Source organism: Halyomorpha halys, unplaced genomic scaffold (genome assembly GCF_000696795.3).
Source record: "Halyomorpha halys isolate HHAL.00 unplaced genomic scaffold, Hhal_1.1 Scaffold1234.1, whole genome shotgun sequence".
Lineage (NCBI taxonomy): Eukaryota > Metazoa > Arthropoda > Insecta > Hemiptera > Pentatomidae > Halyomorpha > Halyomorpha halys.
In genome coordinates, this window is record NW_027109882.1 from 515,240 (window position 1) to 528,952 (window position 13,713).

Here is a 13,713-nt window from a genome sequence, read left to right on the forward strand (position 1 = left end):
GTAAATCATTACCAAACTAATTAGAAGATTAAAATATAAATTTGAAACCTTTACATTTCCATCCTTCTGGAACTACTTTAAAACATTTAATTATTATATTTTAATAGATGTGATTTCCTGCAATATTTTGTTTTTTCATTCATATTTACGATGTAATATTCATGTTTTGTTTCATGGCAACAAATTCCACATTTCAATAATCTCACCATCTCCATGGATATAAATATTTAAGCAAGTGAAAAGAAAAGAAATTCTTGGTCTTGGCTATTGAAAATAAAAAGTCAACAACACTGTTTCATAACTTTTAGGCTAATTTATTTTTAATCATACGTACTTTAGGGTTAAATTAATGTTTTAGGACTTTTCTTGCGTTTTCTTAACAACCTGTAATTTTCTTTGTCCAAAAAACCCACTTCTCGGAAGAATTTGATTGGCCAGCTACTCCAAGGATATGGCATCCCCTTAGCTGATATAATGAGAGGTTGTCTCTTAATACTAGGCACAGTGTCCCCAACGTGTAGTGCACAGTTCCTCCACTTCAGCGATGGACGTCCCCGTCAAGTTCAATTCTTTCGCATGCGTTGCCGCCGTACTATTCGCTACCTCACAGGCTAATGTTCGTAAGTAACTTAATACAATGGGAATAATGACTTAATGCAACATGTAATCCATTTCAATAATTTATTTGTAGCATTATTAATACGTTGACCCTAAGATGACTACAAGATAATCGTGGTTTGCGTTCTTATCTAAGAAGCCAATTACGAGTTATCTAGTATATTTTATTTTATTATTATTATTTTTTTTACGTGAATTATTTCATGTTATTTATTAATATCATCGTAGCTGCTCAAATATTTAAGTAAAAAATACGAGAAAGCTCTTTGTTAATGTCCTAGGCGACAATTCAAACTTTGATTTATCTAGTAGTCGGTATTAAAAGTATTATAATATTACATAAAAGGAAGATGGTTCTGGTGTGACACAGTAATAAAAACTCAAACAGTAATAAAACTATTAATTGCGAGTCAACGTTTCGCTCCGCTTTGCTGGGCTTCATCAGGGCTTACTGAATAAATGTAAGCACAAGACTGGTAAAAGTACTTATCCCTTATCTATATTCTTGTACTCGAGACTTATCTCTATACAGAAAGCTCTCATGAAGCCCTACGATGTGGGGCGAAACGTTGGCTCACCAAAAATAGTTTTATTACTATTTGAGTTCTTTTGACTGCTCTCGGATCCTGCTTCTTTTACTACACACGGTCGATCAACGATCTCCTATACTGAAATATTAAGGAATAGGAATTGAATCTAGTATTATTTAGAAATATTTTATCATCCAAATTTTTATGTAAAAAAAATGTAAAAAAAGTTTTTTCTGCCTATTCTTAGATATTAAAAATACATGAAGCAATTAACGAATTTCTTTAAGCTAGATATTTTATGATAATTTAGGACCTCTCTTTAAAATTGTCCTTACGAAAATGCTTATAATGTTGTTTATTTGCAATAATTAACTATCTATAATTGTTAGCAGTAATGATCAATCAATAATTATAAATCATGAATGCATTAGATAAATACACAAAGGTAAAAATAAGTGTAATTGTATTTCTATGGTTGTTATGACAATAGTCATATTTTTTGGTTATTGATGTTACAACCGTGGAAAGACAACATAGTACTGTTTTCTTTTTTATTGTTTTCATCTAGCCAATAAATATAAATTTAGGAAGAAGAAGAACTTCCATCGTGAATTATAAATAAGTTGGCGTTTTAAAATAGCCTAGAAATAAGTTGAACTCAAAGATGGATGCTAAGTGAAAGTTGTGTTATGCGCGCATAAGTTGTTATGTGTGCGGCCAACCATATTTTTTGACATAAGAAATGTAGATGTAGAATAATAAATTAAAATGTTCTTTTAAAATCTTTTTGCATTTGATAAATAATTTCTTCTAGAAGACTTTGAGCAGAGGAAATTTATATAATGATATAATTGAATCTGCATGTGCCTACAATCGTTGTCATGACTTCATATGCGTGGAACCTAACTTTTTAATAAATGTGAAATTATTGAGTGAAAAAGTGATATTTTTTGGAAATAAAACGATTTTTTTTATGCGGTTGATATCCTTAATGTTATTATAATTTTATTGCTATCTGTATTCTCATTATATTTAATTAAGTTTCTGCAACTAGAGTTTTCTGCTATCGATTTTTTGAAAATATGAGGAATAAATATTCACTTTTTATTCTGACATTCAGTTCTTTTATTTATTTATTTTTTATAATAATTCATCTTTTTATTTCCCTCATGAATTTCGGATGCTTTTCACTTAAAGAAATGCATATGGTCTTCGAGTCATCATGTGTGTGAAAGTTCATGCATAATACAAATTTAAAGTGTGCGAAACTGCGGGTCTATTAATAGCAGACTATTTTTGATAGCACAATATAGTATTTAAATAATTCTGGGTTCACCAAATGGAAAATATGTATACGATATAAGGTGGGATATTTGAATCCATCCTTCTGTTTGAATCAAATATTTTATGTTAATATAGAATAATGTTCGATTTCGAGGCCAAGACACTGGAAGGGTTTAGAAATGGAACGAGAAAGTAAAGTCTTCCGATAAATGGAATGATCCATCTATTTCCGTATAGTTTTGAAATATTTAAATATGAGATGATTCTAAAAACATCAATTGTTTCTACCACAATATTAGAGGAGAATTGAAAGAGTTTGAATAATTATAGATACAGTTTAGTTTTTTATGTAGTAGAGTATTGAATAAACAAAATACTTTCATTCGTATATTTTTTTTCTTTCAGCTAGTTACATCAATGTTTGCTCAAGAAATGACCCAAAGGTCGAGGAGTGTATTATGAACTCTATCGAAGTACTGAGACCAAAACTCGTTGATGGTAGGTTCATACAAGGGTAAGCTTTAATTACATTTATATTTAATGCAATATCATAGTAATGAAGAGTTCGACAACGAGAAGTAAATTGTTTTTTATTATTATTATTTTTTTTTGAAAAACCTCAAATCATTTTGATAAGAACATTATTCAGTAACACATAGAAATATGATTCAGTTTTAATTCTTTAGGTGTCATTTGAACTGTTAGAAGAAAAGAAATTAAATAAAAAATCATGGAAAATTTATTTTTATATACACTTGTGCAGAAAAGTCAGTGTTGTGAGTTTTTGGTTTATAATCTGGTAATTATAATTGGAAAAAATTCTAAATGCAAAGATGGCGAAAATTATTAATAAAAACGTTTTATTTTTATGTTTCTAAAAAAAATTGTATTTTAGGGATTCTAAAAGTGAGAACAACGAATACAACATTTGAACAAAAGGTAATGAAGCAGTAATGCAATGGGGAATGTTCGGGGGTACTCGGGTGTACGAATCAGATTTGCACATTTTTCCTTCTTTATTTATTTTTAAAAATTTTTATTTATCCATTATTTTTAATTGCTAACAATGAGAACTTTTTAATCAAATAAACTAAATTAAAGATAAACATGAGAGATAGTTGCCCATGAAAGACTTATACGAGGAGAAGATGGTTGGGGTGCGGTCAAAATAAAGCACAAGTGAGTTGAAATAACTTATTTAATCGTGCCAACGTTTCGGCCAGAACTTTTAGCCTTCATAAGGGCTAAGAATAGAACAAGATAACAACCAATGAATACAGAAAATATAAACAGAATGACAAAAAGAAAACAATTGTACAGAATGGAATTAATAGAATTAAAGTGACGAAAGAAGAGTAAAACACAATTAAAGAAATAAAATAAAGTTTTGAAGTTATATAATGCAAAGAAATATGAATATTTAAGTTTATTAATAATTTTAAAATTAAAATTATGGAAAGAAAATATAAAATTGAGAGAAAGAAATGTATATAAAATAAATTCCTTCGAATCCTGGAGTAAAAAATTTGATATCTGATCATATTTATATTTAGTTCGCTCTCACACTCACTTTACTTCAAAAAGTCATTTCCATGTTTCGAGGACGGAAATGTTTGAAATCACTTTTTTGTCTTCTGTGATTCAAAATAATTCTAAGTATAACATTAAATAGATATAATGTTATCATGCTTGAAAACTAGTACATCTACTTCCACATTGCCAATAGATGACCTATAAAGTTTAAAAATTTGCTAAATTTATTATTAGATTGTTCTAACATTTTCGAATTTACGTACACACATTTACGTTTATTTTCTATCCTGTCATTTCTGTTCTTTGTATGATGAAGCAGTAGCGAATTTAAAGAGCAACCTGCTACCTAATCTCTTAAGAGATTATTTGGTATACAATAATTAATTATTAAGATTTGTTCACTAAATATATCTGTTTAACAACTAGTTAATTTTAAAATCACTTTTTTTTTAGGTATTCCTGAGCTAGGTGTTCCATCCTTCGAGCCATGGAAGATTCCACAAGAATTCGTCCTCATAAGAGGAGGAGACCTAAAAGCTATTGGGACTGACGTAAGAGTTTGGGGAACTTCCAAGTTTGAAATTAAAAGCTTAAAGTAAGTACTTATTAGTCATTTGTTTTGGAACAATGGCCATAAATTTAATGCACGATCTAGCATTTAATAGCAACTTGCGTCACGGCCACTTGTAATTACACAGTCTAAACGTTGTGAGGTACCGGCAGCCAGGAAACGCGTTTGCATCTAAGGACACCGTGGAAGAAAATAAGCTGTGAGAAATCCTGTATTAGGCCTCACGGGAACTAAAAATTTTAAATTGTTTATTGGTTATTGCGTTCTTCGATTAAATAAATTATTATTTTTTCAGAGCATTATTGGAAAACAAATAATAATAACCGGTCAACATTTAGCCCATTCATGCACCATCAAGGCTGAAAATCATACATCTATACCAATGCAGACACTACGATAGCACATCTTACTTCAATAGCCTATCCGATTAGAGATCATCACTTTAAAAAATGTGCTTCTTATGCTGAATATACAGTGTTTCTGGATTAAGTGTACAAGCTAATTATGAATTATGGATAACCAAACAAGAAAAATATTTCCTATTAATATATGCTGTTAACACTTTATTTAAAAGATATTCACATCTAATGATTTTCATTGTTATGGATTAATTAAGTAATAATAAATAAATTAGTATATACTATATAAATTAGTATATAGCTAAAATTTAAACATTCATAAGTGCATGCTTATGCGATGCTGAGCCTGTCTTAATGCTCAAGTTAATCAGAACAATATTTAGTACTAATTCAAATGTTTAGATTTCCTTAATGAAGTAGTTGAAACTCATATTAATTTACTTATTTTAATCTAAGTCATAACAATGAAAATATTAAGTGAATATCTCCTAAGCAGAGCGTTAACGGACATACCTTCCTAGGAAATTTTTATTTTGCTTTTACAGATTTAATTGGTTCCGAAAAAATTCTCTCATAATCTTTAGTGGAATGGACTTTTTAAGTTAGTAAATAAAAAATCACAAATAAACAAAGAATTAAATATAAAAATCAAATTTTTAAATTTAAGGATAACTTTCGATGGTTTTTAAAAAGAAAATATGTAATTAAACACAAAAATCAGTATCAAGATTATTTAATATTTAGGAAAAAAAACGTGATGGAATAAAAGTGGTTGTAACGTATAAATTTTAGAGAAATTGGCTAAGATTTAGATATAAAAATCCTTTTTTTAAAATCCCAATAAAACATAAAATATATCGGACATATGGCTATTGTTAGACGTAAATCACTGATATCATTATTTTATAAATCAAAACATTCCTCCTTACCAGACTTGAAGTCGATATCTATGTTGTAGGCAGGGTTCATCCCTTTTAGTACAATAGCCCAAGAGAAGATAAAAGGCAGTTATTTAATTTTGATTACTTTAATGAAAACTATAATTACTAGTCAAAATTCAGACTCATCAATTTTGACTAGTAATTATAGTTTTGTACCAAGTATAGGTAGGGAAAATAAAAAATGGCAAACATTTTAAAACATTAAAATTATTAATTTTTCATTCGGAGCTCTATATCTTTACAACAATAAAAAATCTGAGAGAACATCATTTAAAGTAGAGTAAATTTGATAAAATATTAATCCTAATGGAGCTATTTACGTTCGATAGTTCTCGAGATTTACCTGTTTAAAAAGCAGCATTTCAAAAAAATGTTGTACAGAATGTACTGAATGATCAGAACTTACTTAATTTATATTGAAAAATCTATATCTTGAAAACTATTCTACGCACAGATATCTATTAGCACTCAAATTAAAGCTAGTTTAATGGACTATAACCTTTATGATGACCTTTATCTTCGTAGGAATAGTAGTTTTCGTGGTATTTGTTAAAATTAAATTGATTTATAGTTGTTCGGACAATTCGTTAGCAAATATCATAAAAACTACTACCTATACGAAGATAAATGTCAAAAACAACTTAATAGTATGTTAAATTTCCTTTATTTTGTGTTCTGGCAGACAGATGTGCGTCTTATGGATCTAGAGATATATTTTTTTTAAACCAAACTTTTTATGTGAACAACTAGAAATTAACAATTTGTGGATATATTTTGTCAAATATAACAAAACCTACTACTCCTACAAAGATAAATGCCATAAACTATTTTTCAATAAATTTAACTACCTATAATGTGAGTGCTGACAGACATCTGTAGGTCTTGTAGTTTTTGAAATAAAGTTTTTCAAAACTCAAACTTATTGTCCCAACATCTATAAAGCAGTTTATTTTAGCAAATATTATGAAAATTACTATTCCTACAAAGATAAACGTCATAAACTACTTTATAGTAAATTTAACGAGCTTTATTAGAGTGCTAACAGACATCTGTACGTTCTATTGTTTTTGAAATAAAGTTTTTCAAAACTGAAACTTATTTTCTATACAACTATAAATCAATTTATTTTAGCTTATATCATGAAAACTACTATTCCTACGAAGGGAATAGTTATTAACTACTTTATAGTATGTTAAACTGGCTTTAATTAGAATGCTAATAGACATCTATACGTCATATAGTTCCTGAGATATAGATTTCTGAAAATACATTAACTAACTACTAATCTTTCAGTAGATTTTTATGAAATGTTGCTTTTTAAAAAGCTCTATCTCAAGAACTATTAGACGTAAATAGCTCTATTAGAGCTAATATTTCAGAAAATTTACTCTCTTTTAAATAATGTTCTTTTAGATTTTCAAGTGTTGTAAAGGTATAGTTTCTAAGATATAGAGCTCCGAATGAAAAATTAATTATTTTTCAGGTTTTGAAACAGCCGACATTTTTTATCCCCCCTACCTATACTTGGCAGAATCATCAGTTTTGATTAGTAATTATACATAGTTTTCATTAAAGTAATCAAAAATTGGGGTTAAATAACTTCCTTTTTTTCTTCTCGGCTCTTCTACTTAATGACAACACAGATAGCAATAACATGACATTAAAGATATCAACCGCTTAAAATAAAAAAAATTTATTGGAATAATAACATATAACATGTTACTCAGTTTAGGTACTTGTATTTTCAACAAACAGAGCCATATAGATTTCTCAAAATACATTAATTAACTACTTATCTTTCAGTACATTTTTAAGAAATATTGCTTTTTAAAACGCTATATCTCGAGAACTATCGAACGTAAATAAATAGCTCTATTAGCGTTAATATTTTAGAAAATTTACTCTATTTTAAATGTTGTTCCCTTAGGTTTTTTAATGTTGTTGATAGTTTTTAAGATATAGAGCTCCGAATGAAAAATTAATTATTTTTAAAGTTTTGAAATAGCCGACATTTTTTATCACCCATACCTACACCTAGCAGACTCATCAATTTTGACTAGTAATTATACATAGTTTTCATTAAAGTAATAAAAAATTGTGGTGAAATATCTGACTTTTTTTCTTCCCGGTTCTTGTACTATTTTAGAAGCACATTCTGACTAAATGGGTATATTTCAGAAAACTTAAACACTTGTAAAGTTTAAAACAGACTCAATAGCCTCAATTCACACCGTTCTTTGTATCGCCCCGGCCAGCGGCTTCTGGGCCAATATTATGACCTGTGCCTTCAGCGGACCTCAATCCTGAATTATTAAATAAATAATCATGTGTTCTTTGGTTGAAATTCCTCATTCGCCGACATAGTGGTCATAAAATCTATAAAACAATTTCATTTAACCTTAAACGTAATTTTATAATATTTTAATGCTAGCAGTCCTCTCCTTTTAGTTGACTAAACCAATTATTTTTGAGCAATTGTTTTGCTTTTTTAATTGTTATATCCCGTGTTTGAATGCTTTGTCCTTTTTCTCTATGATGCATGTTTTTTCAGTCGTAAAATAATGCTCTGAAGTTGAACGGATGGGCGAAAATTCTGCGAGATTTATGAATTAATCTTTTTGAGACTACAATAGCCTTGTTATGAACTAAGACTCATAAATTGTCTCCGCCCTTTGGTATCCTATTTTTTGACGGATGATATTACTTTATATAGTTTTTTGTTTGTTTGTTGAAATGGATTCTAATCTTATCAAATGAAGACCAATTTACTTATATTATTTAGAATTTATAATCAATCAACTTATGTATAATTCTTTATTTATGTTTTTAAGGGCAGACATCCAAAAGGACAAGTTACGATTCGAGTTCGAGGTAACCTTCCCATACATGAATATAGAAGGGAACTATGACGTTAATCTCAGAATTCTGACAATACATATCAAAGGAAATGGACCATTCCAATCAAATAACAGTAAGTGTTTTTATTCAGACTTCTTTTCCTTCCAGGTCGGATCAGACCCCTAGATTCTGTGTTAACAGCTTTAATTTGCGGAGTCTTTCCGTTTTTGATGAGCGACCTGGTGATATACTTCTTATATTTCCTGGTTGAGCTTCAATTATTTTTTTTCGTTCTCGGCTCTCATGCATTCTGCTTACATCCCGAACCACACCTGTGGAAATTGATTTTCTATGAACTGTTAACTTATCTTCTCATTTCCTATCTAGTCTCTTCACGTTTTGCCGGCCGCTCGGCTGTAATATTTCATTTCCATTGCAGTCATAAGGATCGTCTCTCTATCGAACGTCATACTCCTAGAGCCATAGAGTAGAGGCGGCAGATTGACAGCATCAATAATGTGCAGTTCTCTATCTATCAAAGATTTCTTTTGGAATGGTCAGCACTTACCCATTCCATCCGTCGTATGCCTTATAGGTTTATTTCCTTTTATAAATTTGACTTGGCCAAATATTCTTCACAGTATCAATATAATCTTTCTTAAAACCATATCTTCCTGTTTTCCCCTCGCTCCGTCCATTTCCGTTCATTCCTTTTGAATCATTAGGCCTCAAGACTCTTGGAACGATTTCATATATATTATTTCTTGACATATTTACTTTATTTTTACTGTATACTGTTGTTTGCACACCTAAAATTCTCCTTTTTAGCTATATTTATTTGTAGCTAGCTATTCACCAGGTCTGCTATATAAACTCCGTCAATTCCTTCCCCCTACATATTTCCTATTAATTCGCTCCTACTTCTCTGATAGAACCTTTAAAGTAAATCATAATATAGCCTACTCATCTATCTTTTCTCGGTCCACCGGTGTTCCTCAAGGTAGTATCTTAGGTCCCATAATTTATACGGTTTATACAGCTGACATCCCAACATACCCTAACACAATCCTAACAATATACGCTAATGACACATGTATACTATCTGTAAACAACGACCATATTAATGCATCAAAAACACTACAGACACACATAACATCCATTGAAGAATGGTGTCAAAACTGGAAAATCAAAATAAATCCAAACAAATCCCACCAGATGACCTTTACTCTCCGTTGTAAACCTCTACCCTCTCGTGCTGTAGCACCCTTTCTAAATACTCCACTAACACCTGTTGAACAGATTCGATACTTAAGAATCCATCGAGTTACCTGGAATCCACACACAAGACTGAAACGACAAAAAACTGGTCGTAGATTCCGATTGCTAGAACACTTACTTGACAAACGCTCTAAACTTCCCATTCACTACAAACAAGTATTATACACTATAATAATCAGACCAATGTGGACATATGAAATTGAGCTCTGGGCACTACTAAACCATCAAATTCTTCCCTCATCCAATTCTCACAATCTAAAATCCTTGATGCGCCTTATTACGTTACAAATAAACTCATCCACAAAAACCATAACATCCCATTCGTTGCAGATTTGGCCCAAAATAGAAATAGATATACGTCTTTTCATTCCAAACTCCTTACCCATTAGTTTTTAATCCCTCATCCTTAACAATCCCAGATAATCCTCCGAGGCACGTGAAAAGAAGATGGCCACGGGTATTTAAAGTAATGCTCGAAGTACAACCAATGGGGTTCCTTCCCAAGATTTTCCAGTGTAAATGAAACATTCTACATATTTACTTATTATTTTGTACAGTTGTAAATTACATTAAATAAATAAATAAAAGCTAACTATTCATATTTTTTTTAGCTATAGGCCCTATACATGTATCTTTTATTAGAATTTAGATCTCATCTAGTATATGTAACTAATAGAGATGAAAACGTATTCCACACGTTACCACCATAAGTATACGTAAAATAAATACTAACTAGTAAGAAATTGTAATTGGTAGCTCCAGAGGATTTTGATATATTAACAGTTCACCCTCAATCACTCAGGTTTAGCTTGCTCCATAATTTTGATTTCGTTTAATTATGAATATGTATGTTTTCAGCCGATGTTGATGCGAGAGCTATTTTAAATGGAGTGATTGTCGAACGAAACGGCAAGAAATATTTGGAGTACAAGAGTGCCGACCTAACCGTGGACTGGAGTATTGGCAATATCATGTTGGGAAACCTCTTCAACGGAGACAAAACTTTGGGTATAACAGCTCAATATAAATTTTTTTTATTTTATTTTTATAATTCATTTATTGAAGGAAAATTTCTTTCATGTTGATGCATACCGAATAGGGTCTAATTCTGGGTGGTTAAATATACTGTATACAGGTATACTGAGGATTTAGTACTGTTAGATGAAGATATATTATATATATTAATAAATACAACTAATTTGATAAAAGCTGGTGACGAACTATGACTCGAAATAAATGCGGACAAAACAAAATATATGATTATCAACTATTGACTAACAAGTAATATAAATATTTCAACAGGAAGAGAGGATTAACATTTCAGGGTAACTTGAAAAACGAAATTTATGTTAAAAAAGGCGAGGTTAAACGTAAGAACTAATTGTTATATTTCTATTTCGATGTAAAGATGTGCTGTATTGGCGTCAAACCATCCCTTTATTATTCGCTAAGCCTTTGATTATCATTTTCTAGATTAATTATTTAGTTAAGTTTAGTATCTCAGTCTGAAATCCTTAATTCTCAAATTCGCAAAGGAAGTCCAAATATTAGCGTGTAAAGCATTCTTTGATGGACTAAGTGGAGCGGAATATTCTTCACTTTTCTAGGAAATTTATAAAATAATATATATTTTAAATATTTTTATTAAAATCAAAAAACTCTTAGACTATAAGTTTTATTGAAGTTTTTGAAATTTATTACTAAGTAACTTTTTTTTTTAATTGATTTTTTTATCTTGCCTCCATCTGCTAAAAGAAAAACGCATTTCTGAGAACTACTTTGTGCATGACTATGTATCTAAAGAAAAAGCAACTTTGCTGCTTAACATTCTACGACATAGCCCCTCCTGTAATTTACGGATAAATTTACAAATTTTACAGTGTCGATTATTCCAAATGACTTATAAAAATCAATTAAAAACCACTAAATGAATTATACAACAAAATAAATTGTGCTTACGATATGGACGTCCTTTCTGCTAAGTCATGCCAATAAATTTCTCAGCAGGAGGTTCAATTGCTTCTTTATTTTTTTATATTTATATTGAATGATACTCAGATAATTGCACGTGATTATTTAATATATGAAAATTGTAATATTTATTTTATTTTTTTAATCAGGAACGGCAGTAAACAACGCCTTAAATCAGAACAAAAGAGCAGTCATGGATGCTCTGAAGCCTAGAATCGAGAAGATGGTTGCAAAACATGTTATGGATGTCGCCAATAAAATTAACAACCAGTTCACATATGACGAACTTTTCCCCGAAAAATGATATTTCTATGTGAATTCAACAATATTTTTCAATAATCACATCAATCCCTCTCAAGAAAAAATAATTGAATTTTAAATAAAATTCAAATGTTTTTGGTTTATAATTTTTTAATTTATATAAAAAAAAAACCTTTACTCTCCTTAAATATTTACTTTTGACATAGAACTCCTCAATTATATGATTCTACATGTATAAAATTCCAATTTAACAATATTTTATCTTTAGAAACATGTAGGAAATCAATCAAACAAACACACAGAAGAGTGTTGATAGTAAATATATCACTAGAAGAAAAAAATGTTACATATAGGTCAATAAATATTTTTAAAAAATGTATTCACCAGAATTAATGTATGTATAGTAATTTATATTTATTATGTCATTTAAAATTATTGTTACGAAAAATAAATTAATGTTCTTTTTTTTTTAATATGCATAAATTATCTTCCACAAAAGATTCCAGATTAATTTTTATACCTACTCTTTATTTGTTATAAATACTTTATACCTATTATACCTTTGTTATCTCTTTGTCCTCTCATTAATGGGTAAGTAGTAAGATCAAAATGTATATTCATTTAATATCATTAAAGATCCTTAAAATATTTTTAATTCTTACTATACCTCTATTGTTATGTACCCAATTAATTCAAATTTTAAACTCATTTTTAAAAACTTTAAAAATTAAAAGCTTTAATTCCTATTATGAATTTTTAATACAGGTGTTAACTTAAAGTAGATGTATTTCTATCAAAGTTTTAATGAATTCATTTTATTTATTTTTTTTTTAGTATATAAGAATTCTTTTAAGGTTTGAAAAATCATCTTTTCATAAGAGAGAAATGAGATTTTTTTACAGATTATAAATAGATAAATAGTAAGTAACATAGTAACAAACTATATTTAGATTTTTTCCTGCTAAATCTGGCCATGAAATGCTGCGAGTTGAGAGGTCAGGGAATGAAGTTGCGACTTATACGAAAAAGACAGCTTTTCTAAAAAATTTGTAAATAGATAAGAATATACCATAAAAATGTGGAATTATTCTTTTAGCCAGGAAAATTTATACATATGATTAAAATATGTTTTTTTCCAATTAATCTAAAAAAATTATAACAGAGAAATGATAAGAAGAGTTGCTACAAGGAGATTCAGGCGCAAAGAATACTCGTCCTTCTAGTCTTAAAGAAACATCACCCAATCTTCCCTACGCCGTTCCAAAACACAATTTTTATACTTCCATGTAACAAATCCTGCTTCTAATTTCCAATGAAAAATTCTTTTAAAAACTTATATTTATTATCCTGTTACTCTAGCTTAATTTAAAGTTTTGACAATCCACCTCATACATTGCACTCTTATTCATATTCCATTCCAAAAACTGGGTTTGAACCAGAAAATTTCCGTTTTATGAATATTTTCTCTGAAGACTTACTTTCATCTGTCCTCAAATCCAAAACGAATAACTCTCGCCTCTCCAGTCCGG

The 13,713-nt window shown here is 29.4% G+C and overlaps 1 protein-coding gene across 1 annotated transcript; it reads left to right on the forward strand.

Moving 5' to 3' along the window:
- Positions 1–477: 477 nt before the first annotated feature.
- LOC106688912 (protein takeout) lies at positions 478–12,657 on the forward strand. The gene is made up of 6 exons (XM_014433611.3): positions 478–620; positions 2,838–2,930; positions 4,419–4,560; positions 8,668–8,807; positions 10,811–10,960; positions 12,073–12,657. Exons 1-6 carry the CDS (start codon positions 545–547, stop codon positions 12,225–12,227), a joined length of 756 nt encoding a protein of 251 aa, XP_014289097.1. The 5' UTR covers positions 478–544; the 3' UTR covers positions 12,228–12,657.
- The last annotated feature ends 1,056 nt before the right edge of the window (positions 12,658–13,713 follow it).

Coding starts and splice junctions, on each gene's coding strand:
- LOC106688912 (XM_014433611.3), top strand. CDS start 545: ATGGACGTCCCCGTCAAGTTCAATTCTTTCGCATGCGTTGCCGCCGTA. Junction 2,931..4,418: donor GAGACCAAAACTCGTTGATG/GTAGGTTCATAC, acceptor CTTTTTTTTTAG/GTATTCCTGAGCTAGGTGTT. Junction 8,808..10,810: donor ACCATTCCAATCAAATAACA/GTAAGTGTTTTT, acceptor GTATGTTTTCAG/CCGATGTTGATGCGAGAGCT.